The sequence below is a fragment of the Ranitomeya imitator genome, chromosome 5 (genome assembly GCF_032444005.1).
Source record: "Ranitomeya imitator isolate aRanImi1 chromosome 5, aRanImi1.pri, whole genome shotgun sequence".
In the NCBI taxonomy this organism is placed as follows: domain Eukaryota; kingdom Metazoa; phylum Chordata; class Amphibia; order Anura; family Dendrobatidae; genus Ranitomeya; species Ranitomeya imitator.
In genome coordinates this window covers 168976662-168997857 of record NC_091286.1, presented here as the reverse complement: position 1 = coordinate 168997857, position 21196 = coordinate 168976662, and the positions used below count along the sequence as shown (strand labels likewise).

The 21196-nt window shown below is 45.5% G+C and overlaps 1 protein-coding gene across 1 annotated transcript in view; it reads right to left on the bottom strand.

Annotated features, from left to right (window-relative positions):
• Positions 1–21196, bottom strand: part of LOC138681636 (saccharopine dehydrogenase-like oxidoreductase) — a 214710-nt gene that overhangs the window by 158490 nt on the left and 35024 nt on the right. Inside the window, exon 3 of the mRNA XM_069769311.1 lies at positions 11930–12010. Coding sequence (XP_069625412.1) covers positions 11930–12010 — 81 coding nt within the window. The remainder of the gene's footprint in view (positions 1–11929; positions 12011–21196) is intronic.

Genomic DNA, 21196 nt, shown 5'->3' with positions numbered 1-21196 from the left:
GTACTTTACGGCTGGCCGGGGCTCACCAGTCAGTGCGGGAAGCTGAAGGCGAGGGACAGACACCGGAATGTATGTAGTGTTTGTTTGTTTTTTTTACATTTACACTGGTAACCAGGGTAAATATCGGGTTACTAAGCGCGGCCCTGCGCTTAGTAACCCGATGTTTACCCTGGTTACCAGTGAAGACATCGCTGAATCGGCGTCACACACGCCGATTCAGCGATGTCAGCGGGAGATCCAGCGACGAAATAAAGTTTCAAACGATCTGCTACGACGTACGATTCTCAGCGGGGTCCCTGATCGCAGTAGCGTGTCAGACACACCGAGATCGTAATTATATCGCTGGAACGTCACGGATCGTGCCGTCCTAGCGACCAAAGTGCCACTGTGTGACGGTACCCTTAGCAGTCTCGCGAGACCCCTAAGTCTTCTGGGTAATTCGCAAAGGATCTCTGGGAACGGAAGCTGGCGGCAGGCGCGAGCGCATCGTCGGACTACGGAAGGTGAGCATAGCAGGTTTTTTTTTTTTTAACATTAGATCTTTTTACTATTGATGCATAGGCAGCATCAATAGTAAAAACTTGGTCACACAGGGTTAATAGCAGCGGTTACGGAGTGCGGTACCCGCGGCCCGTTACCGCTGGCATTAACCCTGTGTGAGTGGTGAGTGGAGGGGAGTATGCGGGAGTCGAGCACTGACTGCAGGGGAGTAGGGAGGGACTAATTGGACTGTGCCCGTCGCTGATTGGTCGCAGCAGCCATGACAGGCAGCTGGTGATACCAATCAGAGACGCGGGATTGCCGTGACGGAAGTTGCGGACAGACAGACGGAAGTACCCCTTAGACAATTTATATATATATATATATATATATATGTATATATATATATATATATATACATATATATATATATATATATATACATACACACACACACACACACACACAATAATTGAAACGTTTGCTTTGAATGCTGACAGATGGTATTACATAAAGGGAACCTGACAGGTCCCCATACCCTCCAATCCACCAGCATTAGACTACTTACCCTGCTTAACCTGCCCTTTACAGCGTTTTAACACCTAGATTCATGTTTAATTTTTTTTTTTTTAAAGTCTTTCTAAACTGCCTTCCTCACTTCTGGACATGCGCAGTATGCCTCTGAACCCAGAAAGGTTACACCAAGCTTCAAAGGAGCAAAGATGTGTGTGAAAAAAGCCACGTGCATGAGCGTGCTCTACAGGAAGCTGGCAATGATGCCACAATGGCAGTGTCCACAGCGGCGTGATGACATGCTGTGCGGGGCGACTAGTCTGGGGAAACTAAAGCCACAACTACTAGTCAAAGGACTAATTAGCATAGAAAACGCACAGTTTATAAAGCCTTTTCTAAACATGGGTCTAGGTGTTAAACGCTGTAGAGGGCTGTTCAGGCAGCAAATGCTAGAGGATTGGGATGGCATGGGGGACATGCCAAGTTCGCTTTAAAGAGAACCTGTCACTCAATCTATGCTGGCCAAATTGCGTGCTGCATGAATCGGAACCTGACTGCACAATTTCATCCTGGTACATCTTAATCTGAAACGCTTTTGGGTTTCAGAGAAAACACAGTTTGACCATCTGATTGAAGCGTAAGTCAAGACATAAGGTGTCCACTATGGTCCTCGACCGGTGATTGACAGGTCTCCCCCATGTTTGTACATAGTGAGAGCTTTATCATCTGGAGCGGCATGGGGAGAATCACACAGTGGGCTCATCTGGGCTCTCCTACGGACTCCAGTCGGCTCCTCAAACTAAGCACTGAAGCGTTTCAGAGTAAAGCATATCAGGCTGTGATTGTGAAACCAGGCTCTAATTTATGCTACCAGTGGTTTGGCCAACATAAATAGACTGACAGGTTCCCTTTAAGGCTCATTTAGACAAGGTGATATCAGGAACAAGCAAATGTGTAAATATGACTAATTACCTAGTTAATGAGCAAAACATTAATATCGTTAATGGCAGCACTATGTCCGATGTACTGCCGATAATAAAATTAACAATTAATAAAATTAACAATTGTTCTGTATGCAAAGAATTTAGGTCGGACTGTTTAAATTTACTGAGACAGGACAGGTTGAAATACCAGTTCCAAGCTGGATGCAAGTGCAGCGCCCCAGAGACCTGTTCGTTGCAGTAATGTCGCTCTGCCACTAAGGGGAGTGATGGTACGTCTGATGGCACTAAAGGAGTTCACATGACCAGGTATCACCAGCACACATTACACTTCACACTCCGGCCACTAGGGGGAGCAAAATGTTTTATTTATTAGGCCACTCCTCACACTGGTAAAACTAGGGGTTGGATAGGAAGTTAGATCAGAAGCTGACTGGGTTTTGCCCATCCCGTGGCAGGGGGCGTTGCGGGGGAGACTTCAGGGGAGTCCCTGTCAGGTGTGGGAACCTGGCAGAGACTTAGCGACAAGAACAGAACGAAACGGAACCGCACCTGCACTACCTTGCGGCGGTATCCTTAGAAAGAACACGAAGCGAAGGATATTGTCGCCAGTGAGAAACGAGATCAAGCATAAAGGAGAGCCAGTAGGAGTCGTGCCCCGAGAACAGCAACATCCTACTGAGGCGCGTAGCCGGTGCACGGAACACCGAGGAAGTAACTGACTTTATGCCTTACTTTAAATACCGCAGGACAGTTAATTATAGGTTGGCTGTCTACCCTACATCACCTAAGCAGACATAGGGGGCAACCGTGGAGAGGGGCGTCTCTAGGGTCCCGGAAGAGCTCCGAGCCTACCCGTCAAACGGGTACGTCCTAGCCATAACAAACTTGGACGGAGAATAGAAAGAACTAGAAAGAACGAGAAAGAACTAGAAAGAACGAGAACAGAAGTTGTGAGGACTATCCCGAATGCTCAGCAGGGAAGCACTACAACACACATGCGCTAGTGGTAGGCAACGATTTCCACCTGCAAAGGGAACTCTGGATGTGCCTTCGGACCGGCCGGTCTCAGACAGCCCTGTTGACTGTGCTCTGGATTGAGGATCCTGAAGTCACCAGTAAAGAGGTAAAGAGACTGCAACCCTGTGTCCTCGTTATTGTCTGTACCTCACACCATCACCATCTACATTACCAGGAAGCCCTGGAGATATACTTCACCTGTGGGAAGGGATACCATCTAGCTGCCATCACATCACCCCAGTGGAGCCCAAGCAGCGTCGGTCGCCCTGACCGAATACCACACGAAACCTTAGCTGACTTTCATCATCCCTTTTATTGGACGCCCCTTAGCAAGGTCACGGACCGGCTCCAGCCACCGTGACAACCCCAGAACTGAGACAGAGAGGACCGGTACCGAGTAACCCGCGGCCCTGCATCTGGGGGCGCTCCAACTTGGCGTCGTGAACAGGATTGTTCTTAAGCCTGAAGAATTGGGTCATCTGTGCCTTGGAACTGTGTTGGAATTGTGCTTGAACTGTGATTTATTGCAAAGACTGTGTATCGCTGATTGCCGCCAAGATTGCCGCCAAAACTGGTGCCATTGCCGCGCCACGAGGAGCGCAGGAGAAGGAGGGCGTGCCATGGGAGGAAACCGCGAAAGCAGCGCCAAAAGCAGCATCCGCCCCCTCCGACTACGGCTGCAGGATGACGAGCTCAATGCAGGAGCTCAAACCCCAGAAAATGGCGAAGCCTCGTGTGTGTGCCACCGCCGATCAAGGAGCAGAGCTGACGACCAGCGGGTACCTGAACGACGACGAAGTGACCCAGGGTCACTGCAACCCAGCGGAGCCGAACCGGGGCTTGCCGCCACAGGGGGATCTGGACTTCTTGGAGCTGCCGGAGGAGGCATCGAACCACCCAACTCCGGACGTGGGGTCGGCGACGGCAAAGAAATGGAAGTCGGAACTGTGCAAGAAGATCGTACAGGGGGAGCCGTGGTCAGAGCCGCAGCAGCCTCCAGTGTCCTCGTCAGCGGAGCCGATCGACATCGGTGGAACCACATCAGACGCAGGTACCAAAAGCGACCCTGCCCCACCGACCGATCCAGCTCCAGCGACCGCTCCACATCCCATCTATGACCAGTCTTCCGCTACCGAGATTGTGGTGGCAGCTCTTTACGCCATGAAGGGGATATTGCCCCCGCTACCGACATCTATGGGCGAACCATTGGACGTGAGTCACGAGGGGGTGATTTTTGAATGGGATGCGCCAAGGATCCAACCGGACGGGTCCAGACAGGAGGGCTCTTACATAGTTGGGCTCACCTGGGAGCAGTATCGACGAAGCTTAATTTCACAGTGGAAAGACCGAGAACGAACAGAACAGACTGCCCGACCAGAGGTACAAACGCCCCTCTGCCACTGCTGTCCTGAAAGTGCAGTGAAACAGGGGATAGTATTAGCCTTTCATCTGAGAAGGGGTTGCGGCTTTATACTGGAGTCAGGGCTGCCAACTGAAGTCTTTGTGACTAGCTGTAATGTAGAACCCGTCTCACAGCGTACCTCCTACCCGAAACTTGTACAGAGGGGACTATGTGACCTACACCCGCCACTGGAGCGGGGATGGTATGCCAAGAGGGTCAGACAACGTGAGCCTGTGGTAGCGCCGTCTACGGTCACTACCGAGACTAATGACAGTGTCTCGCCGATCCCAGAACCTGCGGGACCCAGTAATACCACCCCTGCGTATAGCGTCCTGCGTGTGGAGTCGGCCACTGGCACTGCCGTTCGTGCCCAGACCACTAATGACTTGACCACACCGGAGAGACAAATCCACGATAGTAATGCAGCAACAGATGAGAGCCCGGATACAGACCTTCCCCGGCCAGGAAGTGTTTGCTGCCAACTGGTGCCTTGCAACTTACTGTTGCGAGAATAAACCTCGGAAACCTGAAACTGTAAATAGTTAATTGGTTGTCTTCCTGCTGTTTTGCTGCTAAAACCCGTCTAGGGTTAATCCTTAAAGGGGTTTCTTTGTTTACCCGGGATCCCTATTGTTTTGTTTTATTTTTGCACAAGTTCATCACTGCTTAAAAGACTGCCGAATCATGGACGGTGAATGGTTGACAAACTGTTTTGTAAATAGTTCGCACCTTCTTAAAGGTGCCCTCTACTGGTTTTACAAAGAAAGAAGGCTTTGTGAAGAGACTGTTTTTGAATACAGCGCAAAAGTTCTTGCTTTCTAACGGACTTGCAAACAGAGAGAATCTGCACTACCTCAAAGAGACTTGGTTCCCTCTTAAAGGGAATGTTCACGTGTTGCACTAAAGTATAATGTTGCCTTAAGAAAGTTAAATTGTAATAATGTTGAGACTTAGGAAATGTTGATAATGTTACTAGAGATTGAGGACAGGAAAAGTTGGAAGACGAATTTCAACACAGTGAACCCGTAGGGGTTAGAGAGTCCTCCTGAGAACCATAGAAAGATGGTTGATTGCGACAACGGCAGTAGGCCCAGACAAGGAGCTAGGCGGTCCTGCATATGTGAAGTTAGAAAAATAAAGAAAAAGTTGAGTTTGCATTAAAGTACTTTATAGTAAGTCTTTAGTGGGTTCAGCCTATACGCCCTTAAAGGAGAAGTTAAATTATTGTTCAGAATTTGCACTTAGTAGAATACCCGGCAGGGTGCCAGAAGTTATTTATAGTCAGAGTGTTATTTAAAATATTTAACCTTATTTTTGTTTGTAACGTTCAAGTGTCCTCACCTCCCATAAAGAGAAGCATTGTTATATTTACTTGTTTCAAGCATTCCAAAATTTTGTATGTCTTTTGCTAACATGTATTGTTGTTCTTCTTCCCAGTCCAGGAGTACTGGATTTAAATGGGGGGGAGTGCAGCGCCCCAGAGACCCAGTCCTTGCAGTAATGTCGCTCTGCCACTAAGGGGAGTGATGGTACGTCTGATGGCACTAAAGGAGTTCACATGACCAGGTATCACCAGCACACATTACACTTCACACTCCTGTCACTAGGGGGAGCAAAAGGTTTTATTTATTAGGCCACTCCTCACACTGGTAAAACTAGGGGTTGGATAGGAAGTTAGATCAGAAGCTGACTGGGTTTTGCCCAGGCAACATCCCGTGGCAGGGGGTGTTGCGAGGGAGACTTCAGGGGAGTCCCTGTCAGGCGTGGGAACCTGGCAGAGACTTAGCGACAAGAACAGAACGAAACGGAACCGCGCCTGCACTACCTTGCGGCGGTATCCTTAGAATGGACACGAAGCGAAGGATATTGTGGACAGTGAGAAACGAGATCAAACATAAAGGAGAGCCAGTAGGAGTCATGCCCCGAGAACGGCAACATCCTACTTGGGCGCGTAGCCGGTGCCTGGAACACCGAGAAAGTAACTGGCTTTATGCCTTACTTCAAATACCGCAGGACAATTAATTATAGGTTGGCTGTCTACCTTACATCACCTAAGCAGACATAGGGGGCAACCGTGGAGAGGGGCGTCTCTAGGGTCCCGGAAGAGCTCCGAGCCTACCCGTCAAATGGGTGCATCCTAGCCATAACAAACTTGGGGGACGGAGAATAGAAAGAACTAGAAAGAACGAGAAAGAACTAGAAAGAATGAGAACAGTTGTGAGGACTATCCCAAATGCTCAGCAGGGAAGCACTATAACACACAGGCGCTAGTGGTAGGCAACGATTTCCACCTGCAAAGGGAACTCTGGATGTGCCTTCGGACCGGCCGGTCTCAGACAGCCCTGTTAACTGTGCTCTGGATTGAGGATCCTGAAGTCACCAGTAAAGAGGTAAAGAGACTGCAACCCTGTGTCCTCGTTATTGTCTGCACCTCACACCATCACCATCTACATTACCGGGAAGCCCTGGGGATATACTTCACCTATGGGAAGGGATACCATCTAGCTGCCATCACATCACCCCAGTGGAGCCCAAGCAGCGTCGGTCACCCTGACCGAATACCACAGGTGGCGTCACGAAACCTTAGCTGACTTTCATCATCCCTTTTATTGGACGTCCCTTAGCAGGGTCACGGACCGGGTCCAGCCACCGTGACAACCCCAGAACTGAGACAGAGAGGACCGGTACCAAGTAACCCACGGCCCTGCGTCTGGGGGCGCTCCACAGACAGACCACAGAGTTATGAAAGGGAGGTTGTAAAATACTGATGATTCGTTACTTAAATTTAAGAGCGGACAGGATATCTTTCTGGAAAAGTATAATGTTACAGGGTATATACACTAGATTCCTTGATAGGGCGATGATCCAGAGAATTAGTCTGATTACCGTATGTGGAGTTGGGAAGGAATTTTTTTCCCCAATGTGGAGCTTACTCTTTGCCACATGAATTTTGTTTGCCTTCCTCTGGATCAACATGTTAGGGCATGTTAGGTTAGGCTATGGGATGAACTAGATGGACTTAAAGTCTTCCTTCAACCTTAATAACTATGTAACTACTAGATTGTGGCCCGATTCTAACGCATCGGGTATTCTAGAATATGCATGTCCCCGTAGTATTTGGACAATGATGATTCCAGAATTCGCGGCAGACTGTGCCCGTCGCTGATTGGTCAAGGCAACCTTTATGACATCATCGTCGCCATGGCAACCATTATGACATCTACATCGATACTGTGCCCGTCGCTGAATCAGAAACGTGGGATTTCTACATCCTTTATGACATCATCGTCGCTGTGCCCGTCGCTGATTGGTCGAGGCCTGGCGGCCTCGACCAATCAGAGACGCAGGATTTCCTGGACAGACAGACAGACAGACAGAAAGACAGACAGACAGACAGACGGAAAAACCCTTAGACAATTATATATATAGATGATTAAGATCCACTCATACACCTATGATCCATAGATAGGGTGTATGCCTAGTATTCTACATGAATCAAAGTAGAAATTCTGGAGAGCAAAAAAAAAAAAGCATAAAGGGTCTCAACTGGTTAAAAACATAGTGTGCTCTGGGAGAGGTACACTCACCTCATTTTGTTGCAACTAAGCAACATGTAAAAAGTATGGATCAGCTGCTGCAGGACATGGGATCAGAGACAAATGATAATGGTGGAACCGGGTGTATGTGTCCAAATCTTCACTTCTGTTATAGATGGATGGCAGACAATATTCTTCAAACCCCTATCTTGTCCTGCATGACCTCAAAACACATTGACTATTAACCAGTTTTGAATAAAGCTTTGAAGAATATCGTCTACCATCCATCTTTATCAGCAGGGCAGATTTGGACAAACACACCCGGTTTCACTAGTATTCTACAGGCTTTGCGTGGTGTTGTGCACCATGTTGGCTTATAGTCTATCAATAAGGGCACTCTCACAACAGCCTATAAATCAGACTAGTGATATTCAATTTATTTATTTTTTTATCAGATATCACTCAGACATCTTATCAAAATAGCATTGCTAATGCACGTGTCACAATCCATTTTTGGATTCGTGACAGCTCTGCCTCAGCTTTAATTTAAATGTTGTTTTTTGCTTTCGTGCCAGCAAGGGTTAATGTCAGTTTCCTTGCTGGAAGCTGCTTTGTTGCTGGTCACCTGATGTGGGTGGTGACTACTCCCACATCATTTAAATAGCCATATGACACACCAGCTGACTGTTGGTAATAGAGATTTCTATGTATGCCAGCCTTGGACTTGCAGCCCTCTGTTGTCAGTGCTGAATCTGCTTCTTCTGTGGAGTTCGGGGTCCTGTTTCCGTATCCTCTGTGGTGTGGAGCTTGGCAGCAGAGCCAGGAGCTAAGTTGCTTGATTACATACCTTGTCTGTCTTTGTGCTTGTCACAATCCCCCGTGTTAGTAGTATCTGCAACGGTGAGGTTAGCGTCCTTGCCGGCCAGTGCACTTGCCAGGGTTTAGTGAGGTGACAGCAAGGGACAGGTATGTGACAGTGGCAGGGAGGGGGAAGGACCCACATAGGGCATTAGGGGAGAGGGATAGGCACAGGCTGAGTTAGGCGATGCCCCATCCCTCATTCCCTACTATTAGGGTCTTCCTCCCCCTTTTCCCATCCCGTTGTTATGTCGTCCGCTGGACCGACCCCTTGTGGTTGTGACAGCAACTTATATATATATATATATCAGACACTGGCAGTGAAATAAATAGCACTATGTTGCAATTTCTTTTTGAAATTGGATGCTATTTACCCACTCAAGTCAATGCATGCGTGGAAAAAAAACTGCACTCGGATGACATCCAAGTACAGTCCAATTTACGCAGGCTCACAGAATGTAAAAGATGGAGACATTTTGTTCTCCATCTTCTCAGAGTGCTCAGATTCTCTCATCGGACACTATGTTGGCACTCTGATAAAACTCTGATCATACTCTGCTCAGAATGTCATTTGCATAATCTACGACCATCTGTACTTACCCTAACCTCCATATATGCAGGCTGACCCAAACCTTACAATGTGCCATACAAATTACTAATACCTCATTCTCCAGCAACTGAACAAGGACAGACTTGTGTAGTACATTGCTGCTAGTCCACCTGATCTAATAGTATGGTTGTGATCAACAGGCTGCTCTCCCACACGGTGCACAATAAGCGACCGTGTGAGAACTTGCATTCAAGTTCCTATAACCCATCTGTGGCTGCCTTTTTTATTTAAAGGGTTTTTCCACTTCTAGAAAAGTGGACCCCAAACACTTCCTGTAAAGTAAAATAAGGACAGCCCTTCCCGACTCCAGCACAGGCCTTCTAGCATTGCTTTTATTGCTCTTTTGACTGCAGCATTGATAAACGCACATCCCCGTCGCAGCCAATCAATAGCTCATGGGTCTGTTGATGCAGAAAGCACAAGCTGCTGAACGTGAACAGCTGATTCTCCATGTCAGTACTACAGTATTAGGGTATGTTTCCAGGGTAAGTAAATGCTGCGGATTGGACACTGCGTACAGCTGCAGCATCCAATCCGCAGCGGCCAGATGTTACAGCATAGTGGATGGGATTTTATGAAATCCCGTCTCCACTATGTGTGCAAAGACGCCTCCGGCTTCCCTGCGTATACGCACATGCGGTGCGTCTTTCTAGACCGCAGCAAGTCAATTTATCTTGCGGAGACACTCCGCCTCAGCAAGATAAATATCACAGTCCAATGCACAGGATGCAGTGATTCAGCACGGTTCAATGAACACATGCGGAATCACCGCACCTACAAAATCCGGCATAGCTTTGGATGGAACGGACATGTGCTGCGTCCAAAGTGCTGCCGTATCTTGACTGTGGAAACATACCCTTAAGGTGGTGCCAAAATATGCATAGATTTTGATAAAATTTTTAATTTTCTGTTGATTGACCTGTGTAATAGTGCTTGTTTTTTTGCATGCCGATCTGACATTTTGATTTTTATTACCCCTCTTTATGGCGATTATAGTACGGATTAATTTAAATACAAAGCATGTTTCTTTTTTATTAACAGATAAAAAAGGGGCCATTTATTTTTTTCTCTTTATTCCCCATGGGAGATTTGAATCTACGATGCTTTAATTACTTGTACTATATAGTTACATGGGATGAAAAAAAGACCTAGGTCCACCAAATTCAACCTTCCTCCACCAATTGTACTGCAATACTTCAGTATATAATGTAAACCATGGGTTCCTATGAAGTCCATCACTATCTGAAGAAGCCACACGAAACGCAAGTTGGAAAGTGGGGCGGAGGGACAGTGTGATTCCTATATCACATTTGGGTTACTACTTTAGATTTTTTTTATTTATTTGATTCATACCGCCTTTCCATAACCTTTTACAATAATTATGTTCTCATTATATATGCATTTTTATTCTACAATCCTTTGGGTACTATTCCCTACCTATGACTTATCACTGGTTGGATCACATATATTATCTTACCGTATTTTTTGTAACATCAGTTCTCATGCAGTTTCTCCTCTACTCGGCATCTTATATGACGTTTTTCTAATCTTTATGCAATTTGTGTTTATCTTTCTGGATTGTCAATTTGACACCAGTAAAATATTCTATTTTCACAACTAATTCATTATTATCACGTATTGCAGCTAAGCAAGGATTGTGGCATTATTTATATTAGTTTATGGGACTGTCGCCGGGCTTCACAGCAGTACCAAGACGGCAGCCATGGGGGCGTTTAGAGGGTGCCGACTGACACGGTAACTATTGGTCCCACTTAGAGGGGGCAACAGCTTCAATCCTGCCGCATGAGAGTGACAGAGGCATCTACACAGTTAGGGTATGTGCACACGTTGTGGACTGCATTGTGGATTTTTCCACGCGGATTCTGCCCCCTGCGTTTTACCTGCAGATTTTCTGCGGATTTCGCCTGCATTTTTACACCTGCGGATTCCTATTATGGAATAGGTGTAAAGTGCTGCGGAATCTGCTCAAAGAATTGACATGCTGTGGGAAATAAACCGCTGTGTTTCTGCGTGAAATTTTCAGCAGCATTTGCAGTGCGAATTTGGTTTTCCATAGGTTTACATGGTACTGTACAACGCATGGAAAACTGCTTTGGATCCGCAGGGCCAAATCCGCTGCGGATCCGGAGCCAAATCCACAACGTGTGCACATACTCTCAGGCTGGGATCACACATGCGAGACTCTGCCATATTTCTCGCATGTGTGATCCCGGCCTGAGAGTATGTGCACACGTTGCGGATTTGGCTCCTGGGTATTAACATGCGAGACTCTTCTGGCATGTGTGATCCTGGCCTTAGACTACAGCGATTGCAGAGAGTTCCTGCTAATAAGAGACATGCCGGCTGTGGATGGAATGGTAGTGCGCATGTCTACACAGCCTTTTTCTTGGAATTGATGAGGGTGCCAGGAGGTTGTCGCCAAGTATAGATGTTATATGGTTATAGATGAAAATAATCTTTAAACACAGAAACTAAAGAATGATAAAAATAATGTAATAACTACAAGCACATAAACCATTATTTGTGTATTAAGTGAATGAAAACTTACTTTGGGTTCTCCACAGATATCAACAAAGTGAGCTCCATTTTCAATGCAGGCCTTCACCACAGGTTCGCCATAAAATCTGTACTGATACAATGCACATTCAGAAGACAAGTCAGTCATTGTGAAGAAGGTTTAACTAGAAAACTTAAGCAGCAATTATTATTTAGAAATGGTAATATACATCATAATGTGAGCCCTTTATAACATCAAAAGATTGTGCAACTAGCAAAAGCAATGCCGACCAATGTAACTAGATCAGGGGGCTTTGCGCCATCTCTCACAGAAGTGATGGGTCATTCAGTACAGAGCTGCCATCACCCCTCACCTACACTAACTGCATTCTTGCAGATCAGGTGAATGTTGTGGAGGCGTCTCAAGGAAAAACATTTCACAATCAGTATAGACTTTATTACAAACCAACATCTGCACCATGGACTTCCAATAAGTGGGAGAACTTTACTCTGCAGCGTTATCTCTAATCAACTGATAACAATTACAAAACTCCACAAATATGAGGCAGGGTTATCATTTATATAGTGGGTAAGAGCCAATTGGCACTTACAATATGCTAATTAGTAGTCTGCCCTATGCTAAATAGTAGTCTGCCCTAGACTTCTTCCGATAAGGCCTAATTAAGACGAGAGTAGGGCATGTGCTGAGTAAAGATTGCACAGCACACTGACCAAGGTAAGGCTACGTTCAGACTAGCGTTGTGCGCCGCTGTGTCGGCGACGCAACGCACAACGCACGCAAAAACGTGGCAAAACGCATGCAAAAACGCTGCGTTTTGCGACGCGTGCGTCGTTTTTTGCCGAAAATCGGACGCAAGAAAAATGCAACTTGTTGCGTTTTCTTGGTCCGACGCTTGCGGCAAAAAAGACGCATGAGTCGCAAAACGCAACAAATAAAAACGCATGCGTCCCCCATGTTAAACATAGGGGCACATGACGCGTGCATCGCCGCTGCGTCGCCCGACGCTAACCCGACGCACACTAGCACAACGCTAGTCTGAACGTAGCCTTACTCAATAGGGCTGGTGAGATGACAGTTTTTCACACAGACCAAGTGTCCGTGTGGAGGGAAAAAAAAACATTTTTTTCAAATCCCACACAAAACATTCTTGTGTAGCACCTGATCTTTATGGGTTAAATTATCTTAAGGATCAGTATTGATCATGTATATTTTTGAAAACCAAACACACGGATGACAACAAAGATGAAAATCGACCAAGTTGTCTGGATGAAACTCGGAAGATTTTTCACAGCATTGGATAATACACTTACACCCGAGAACACATACCTTTCTACTTGCACTTGTACAAGTGAAAGCAGATTTTACAGATTCGCTCTAATTAGGTTGCAAGTGCCCAGGAAGCAGAGCTCTGACTGCTGTCACTGCAGCTGTCCCCAACAGCTTACCACTGTCATCGCGCCCACTTTTGAAATCCTGCGCATGCACTGTTCATATCCGGCCCAAACATGGGGTTTCAGAGGCAGGCATGTCCACACCAGACAGTGCTGCCCTGCTTTGGTGACTACAGCCATGGCACATGTTTAGCTGTAGATGGCCCACTGGGCACTTGTGACCTGAAAATTAAATGTCTTGTCTCAGCAAAAGTACTTTGAACAGCAACTAGAATTGTATGTTCTTAAGGTAAGGGTCAATTGGGACAGTTCTAAAATTTACAGGGGTACAATACAAGGGTGCCTGCTATCATCACTATGTTTTGCACTTGCAATAGCCCTTTTATAATCAGAGGGCATCCAGGAATAAAGGGTTTAAAAAATGATAATAAGGTAGAAAGAATTGTTCTGTACGCCGACAACCTGTATTTGTTAATTCTAATATTTCCCTTCCAATTATAATGGAAATAATAAATAAATATAAATAAATACATAATTTAGGCCAGTGATTCCTTATGCTCTATATCCTATATACACTTGCACAACGTCACCATTTGGATTTCCAAATTTTGGTTCAGGAAATTCATAACATCTTTAGAGATCTGGTATGGAAAAACAAGAAACTAGAATTAAACCTGAAAAGCTATAGCTACCCAAAGATCGGGGGGAATTAGCGTGGCTGCATACATGAGGGTAATTCTTGGCCTCCCAATTTCAGCATTTTAAAGGGTTGGTTCTTGAGGGACAAAGATGGAGGGGCGCTAGTGTTGGAATATTTGGGGGGAACTCACAACATGCAGGAACTCTTGGAATCCCATAAATTTAAAGAAAACTTAAGATGCTACCCCACTCTACTCCTGATACATAAAATCTAGTGGACTTGTAAAAAGTGGTGGGGAATACGAGGTTGCTCCAAGTATACTCCTATTTGGAATAACCATGGTTTGAGGAAATTACAGCATTTGGAGGGGGTTCAAGGAATAGAAAAGGCAGGGTTTGGAATATCTGTACCAATTATATCTTGATGGCCATTTCTGCCCTTTTGAATATCTGAAGCAGGAGTTCACTTTTCACAATTCCGATTTCTTCAAATACTTACAACCAAGGCATGCAATAAGATCCTAGGAAACCATATCTGACCTCACTATCTCATCAAATGGACACCTAGACTTTTTGGTACAAGCTAAAAATTACTAAAAGCATTATTTCTTTATCGTTTAACTCACTTATTAAAAAAATTGGGTGACCCTATGGCACTAGTTAAAGAGGTTGTCCACTACAGTGTATTATGTCCCCACAGATTTAACCTTGTAAAGAAGTATATTTGTAAATACAGTACAGACCAAAAGTTTGGACACACCTTCTCATTTAAAGATTTTTCTGTATTTTCATGACTATGAAAATTGTAAATTCACACTGAAGGCGTCAAAACTATGAATTAACACATGTGGAATTATATACTTAACAAAAAAGTGTGAAACACTGAAAATATGTCTTATTTTCTAGGTTCTTCAAAGTAGCCACCTTTTGCTTTGATGACTGCTTTGCACACTCTTTGCATTCTCTTGATGAGCTTCTAGAGGTAGTCACCGGAAATGGTTTCCACTTCACAGGTGTGCCCTGTCAGGTTTAATAAGTGGGATTTATTGCCTTATAAATGGGGTTGCGACCATCAGTTGTGTTGAGCAGAAGTCTGGTGGATACATAGCTGATAGACCTTCTGAATAGACTGTTAGAATTTGTATTATGGCAAGAACGAAGCAGCTAAGTAAAGAAAAACGAGTGGCCATCATTACTTTAAGAAATGAAGGTCAATCAGTCCAAAAAATTGGGAAAACTTTGAAAGTGTCCCCAAGTGCAGTTGCTAAAACCATCAAGTGCTTCAAAGAACCTAGCTCACATGAGGACTGCCCCAGGAAAGGAAGACCAAGAGTCACCTCTGCTTCTGAGGAAAAGTTTATCCGAGTCACCAGCCTCAGAAATCGCAGGTTAACAGCAGCTCAGATTAGAGACCAGGTCAATGCCACACAGAGTTCTAGCAGCAGACACATCTCTAGAACAACTGTTAAGAGGAGACTTTGTGCAGCAGGCCTTCATGGTAAAATAGCTGCTAGGAAACCACTGCTAAGGACAGGCAACAAGCAAAAGAGACTTGTTTGGGCTAAAGAACACAAGGAATGAACAACAGACCAGTGGAAATCTGTGCTTTGGTCTGATGAGTCCAAATTTGAGATCTTTGGTTCCAACCACCGTGTCTTTGTGCGACGCAGAAAAGGTGAATGGATAGACTCTACATGCCTGGTTCCCACCGTGAAGCATGGAGGAGGAGGTGTGATGGTGTGGGGGTGCTTTGCTGGTGACACTGTTGGGGAGTTATTCAAAATTGAAGGCATACTGAACCAGCATGGCTACCACAGCATCTTGCAGCAGCATGCTATTCCATCTGGTTTGCGTTTAGTTGGACCATTATTTATATTTCAACAGGACAATAACCCCAAACACACCTCCAGGCTGTGTAAGGGCTATTTGAACAAGAAGGAGAGTGATGGGGTGCTACGCCAGATGACCTGATGGTTTGGGGTGTGCTGGACCGCAGAGTGAAGGCAAAAGGGCTAACAAGTGCTAAGCATCTCTGGGAACGCCTTCAAGATTGTTGGAAGACCATTACCGGTGACTACCTCTTGAAGCGCATCAAGAGAATGCCAAGAGTGTGCAAAGCAGTCATCAAAGCAAAAGGTGGCTACTTTGAAGAACCTAGAATATAAGACATAATTTCAGTTGTTTCACACTTTTTTGTTAAGTATATAATTCCACATGTGTTAATTCATAGTTTTGATGCCTTCAGTGTGAATGTACAATTGTCACAGTCATGAAAATACAGAAAAATCTTTAAATAAGAAGGTGTGTCCAAACTTCTGGTCTGTACTGTACCTCTTGTTGCCATCTATGGCTGTGAGGGGCGCCATCGCTGACCGCTCACTCGGCATCATGTGACTCCATTTGCAGCCTCCGTTGATGTCATGTCAAGTTTCCTATCTCCTGCATTTCCCCGGGCGAGACCCCTCCTGATTGACTGGGCTGTGAATGGTGTTTCACTTCACATCACAGCCCAGTCAATCAGGAGGAGTGTGCGCAACTGGGTCTCGCCCGGGGAAATGCAGGAGATCTGGAACTTGACATCAGCAGATGGCTGCAGCCGGGATCACGTGATGCCGAGTGAGCGGTCAGCAATAGAAACCCTCACAGGTACAGATGACAACAAGAGCCACTTACATAAATACTTTTTTACATGGTAGCCCGTGGTTAGTACTGCAGCCTTGCAGCACTGAATTCCTGGGTTCAATTCCCACCAAGGACAACATCTGCAAGGAGTTTGTATGTTCTCCCTGTGTTTGCGTGGGTTTCCTCTGGGTTCTCTGGTTTCCTCCCACATTCCAAAGACATATCGATAGAGAAATTAGATTGTGATCCCCATTGGGGACAGTGATGATAATGTGTGCAAAAAACTAAAGTGCTGCAGAATATGTTGGTGCTATATAGATTCATTTTAAGGTTTAAATTGGTAGGGGCATTATAGAATGTAGTACACAACCTCTTTAAAGCTAACTGGGAAAGAGATGTTGGCTACTCCACGCTGCGGCGTAAAGTTGGCAGATTTTACATACAAAAAAATACATATGTTTTGGTCATGGTCGCTGTTAACCGCGTTATGGCAAAGGGTTGCTATACTAATGGAGGTTTATCAAATTCAAATCCCACTAAGGCTACTTCCGTCACGCATATTCCGGCGGCGGGACGAATTGCTGGATCTGGCACAATTAGTGTAAAAACTGATTGCAGCGGATCAGCTTTTCTTCCGGATCCGGATAAAGATATAATGTAAAAAAATAATAACCAAAAATAAAAAATTGTGATATTCTCACCTTCTGGTAGCCTTCCCGCTGCTTGCGATGGTCGCGATGCTCCCGGTCCCAGTAATGCATCGCAGCAATGACCTGCGATGACGTAGCGGTTTCACGAGACCACACGTCATCTGGGGTCATTGCCGCTATGCATTACTGGGACCGGGACCATCGCGAAGAGCGGGAAGGCTGCGGGGGACGCTGGAAGGTGAGAATATCATGATTTTTTATTTTGTTTATTATTTTTTACATTATATCTTTTTACTATTGATGCTGCATAGGCATTTTTTTGAAAATTTGCCGGATTGTGCCTGATGCAAAAAAACTGATGTGTGCAAGTAGCCTAAGGCTGTAGTCACACTAGCTCAGTGGTCCCCAACTCCAGTCCTCGAGGGCCGCCAACAGTGCAGGTTTTCAGGATTTCCTTAGTATTGCACAGGGGTTGGAATCCAACCCCTGTGCAATACTAAGGAAATCCTGAAAACCTGCACTGTTGGCGGCCCTCGAGGACTGGAGTTGGGGACCACTGCACTAGCTTATTGCATCCGATGCGAGAGCATCAGATGCGATATGTTAATGACCCTCGGCTCCTGTTCTGCTGCGAGCGGGAGCCGAGTGTCATGCGTCTGTGCTCCGAGCCTCTTGCAGAGAGAGGATCGGAGCACAGCTGCGGAGGAGGCAGAGAAACTAATTTTTCCATCTCTTCCATTGCTGGGGTCAGCGTTTAACGCACATCACACAGATGATATCCGAGTGATGTGCGTTGTCTCACTCACACCCATAGGCTTATATGGGGGTGCGAGTGAGCCGAGAGTCGGCCGAGTGGAAAACGGCTGATTTTTTTTTTATCACATTGCACTCGTCCGTTTTAGTCGCCAGTGTGACCCCGGCCTTAGTCCTAAATCCTGGATCTTGGGACTGGTGAGGGACGCCAGAAATTCCTGTCCAATTCAGTTAGACATATCCAAAATATTACATCACACTAGGAAATCTATTGCTAAACATTGCATGGCAAGTGCTCCTCCATTCATCGATGAAGTAATAAAATATCTGAAACATACAATTTATATGAAGAAAAAAATATGTATATCAAAAGGGGAGCTACTGCCAACTTTGGGCAAAAATGGGGAAACTGGATCAGATGTTCTGCAGTAGTATTAGGGTATGTGCACACGTTGCGGATTTCCTGCGGATCCGCAGCGGTTTTTGTGGTGCAGAAACACTGCAGATCCGCAATTGATTTACAATACAATGTAAATCAATGAGAAAAAAAAACGCTGTGCGGAAAATTCGGTGCGGAAATGCTGCGGATTAAAAGAAGTAGCATGTCACTTCTTTTTTGCGGATCTGCTGCGTTTTTATACCCATTCCATTATAGAAATCCGCAGGGGTAAAAAAAACACTGAAAATCCACAGCAAAACCGCACCAAAAACGCTGCGGATCCGCACAAAAGAATGTGACAAATCCACAGCTGCGTTTTCTGCCAAGAGAGGCAGAATCCGAACCAGAAATTCCTAAGGCTAATCCGCAACGTGTGCACATAGCCTTAAGGGAATTGGCAAAGGATGAGATTTTCAATTTACTAATACTTTAACGAACATATTTTAGATGGTTCTCTGGGTAATGTATTGTTTGTCGTACACTAGAAGGGGAAGGGTCTGGGCAGATGTTTGGGGGTAGGGAGATGTTTGGGGGTGAAAAATCTATATGTGAACAATAGTGGGGTATGTGGGTTCAAAAATTGTTCTAAAATGTATTTTGCCAGCTTTAATAAAAAACTTTTTTCCATTCAAAATGAACGAATGGCATGTTCTCTTATGCATGTCCTTACTTTGGATAGGGTCAAATCTGCTGACCAACTCCCTAGTCATGTCTACTACATTACAGGGCTGGGTAGCCCACTGCCAATTTTTGTAGTCAGTTTGATTTTTATTAGCAAGGAATTTCATAGACATCATTAGTACCTTCCCAGAAACCCCCATTTAGGATCAAGTACGAGAGATGTGTAGTTTTCTTCTTAAATCAGTTTTTTCCCCCCTTCTCCCATTTTCCCTTCACCCACAGATGGTATATATCAGCAGGCCCCATGTGCTCTATCCAAAATGTATAAAACCTCATGTTCCCAGGACAGAGTAATTACTTCCGGTAGCAAAGCAATCACCTATTGCTGAGACAAAGTGTTCATCATTATTTTTTTTTTCCTTCAAACTTGAGGACTTTCAGCCTAAGGACAAAGGGCACAAAGTCTTAGGACTCCTAACTGAACATTGTACAGCCCTATTGTAAATTCTTGTAGTAGAGAAGAATATAGATGAAAAGTCTGATGGAGCAGGTCACAGTGTGTAGGTATTAAGCGGTAGATTAGAGGCTAAGTGCACCTTTATGGCAGCCCATTATGGCTCAGAAATGCATTATCAGGTCACTGCAACAAATATTATCAGTGAATGGCTAGAACAAGGGTGGCCAATTTATTTTCCCTAGAAAAACACGTGAGAGATTGATACCAGAAGATACAGATACTGTTGAAGTCAAGACGATGGGGGGGTGAAAAGTACGGGCTTCCCAAAGTCACAGGCGTCAAGTCACAGGTTCAGAAGTTCTGTCTGTCCTAATCCAGGAATAACCAAGGGCCGAATGTGCCCCACGGGCCACAGTTTGCCCAGACCTGTACTAGAACTATCAATATAACACCCTCATGAGGATATGCTAGTCAATGCAATTACATCAGCAAAATAGCCTCAAACTGCCAAACAGGAGAGGTAAGAAACAAGCAGTGTGGAGTCACATTGGTTGCCAAGCCAATCAGTAACACTGAGATTGAGCATTTGATGTTATCCCTGAGGGGTCATCGACTCTCCCAGATATCAGGGGAACAGGATTAGGCAGTCAAATTTAAACATGTCCAATATTTTTGTTCTCTAAACGAAATGGCTGCCGTTGGATTAGTCCCCAATCCCTATTGAGAACACATGTACACTTGGCTTGGATGATGATGCATGTGGGGGAATATAGGAGGAATAGCAGCAGGTAAGACGAGTGTTGGCGAACCGTTTTCTAAAGTGTATGGTAACAGAATCCTGCGCCTACACGCCCTCCACAATACGAACCTCTTCCTCCCTTCTATGGGCACTGCATTCTTCTGCGTCAGCGACTTCCTCTTCAGTGATGTGCGCGCCGATAAGGTTCTCTCCCCACTTCCTCCTCCCTGCATAGTCATTGCTATGTACACATGGTTCCTAGCGATGACCATGCAGGGAGGAAGTAGGGAGAGCATATTATCAGCATGCACGCCGGAGGTCACAGCGACTAGCCGATGCCTGCGTAGAACACCCTTGAATGCAGCACCCATAGAAAAGAGGAAGAGTATTGTGGAATGAGTGCTGGGCGCAGGGGCAGGATTCTTGGGCCATAATTGACGTACATGGGAGAGGGGGTAGTTTTACAATGAAGATAGGAGGCAGGATTTCTTCCAGGCACCGCACTCCTCAGAGCCTGGAAGAAATCATTAGCATAAAGACCAAACATAGCATTTCTCAACAACAAAACCGGTAATATGAGGCATACAGGAAGAACTGGTTTAACATTTCCATTACCTGCATGCCCATATTAACACATCATATACATCCCGGGGTGACAGATTCCCTTAAAGGGACACTGTCACCTGAATTTGGAGGGAACAATCTTCAGCCATGGAGGCGGGGTTTTGGGGTTTTTGATTCACCCTTTCCTTACCCGCTGGCTGCAATATAGGATTGAAGTTCATTCTCTGTCCTTCATAGTACACGCCTGGGCAAGGCAAGATTGCCTTGTGCAGGCGTGTACTACGGAGGACAGAGAATGAACTTCAATCCAATATTGCAGCCAGCATGCAGCCAGCGGGTAAGGAAAGGGTGAATCAAAAACCCCAAAACCCTGCCTCCATGGCTGAAGATTGTTCCCTCCAAATTCAGGTGACAGTGTCCCT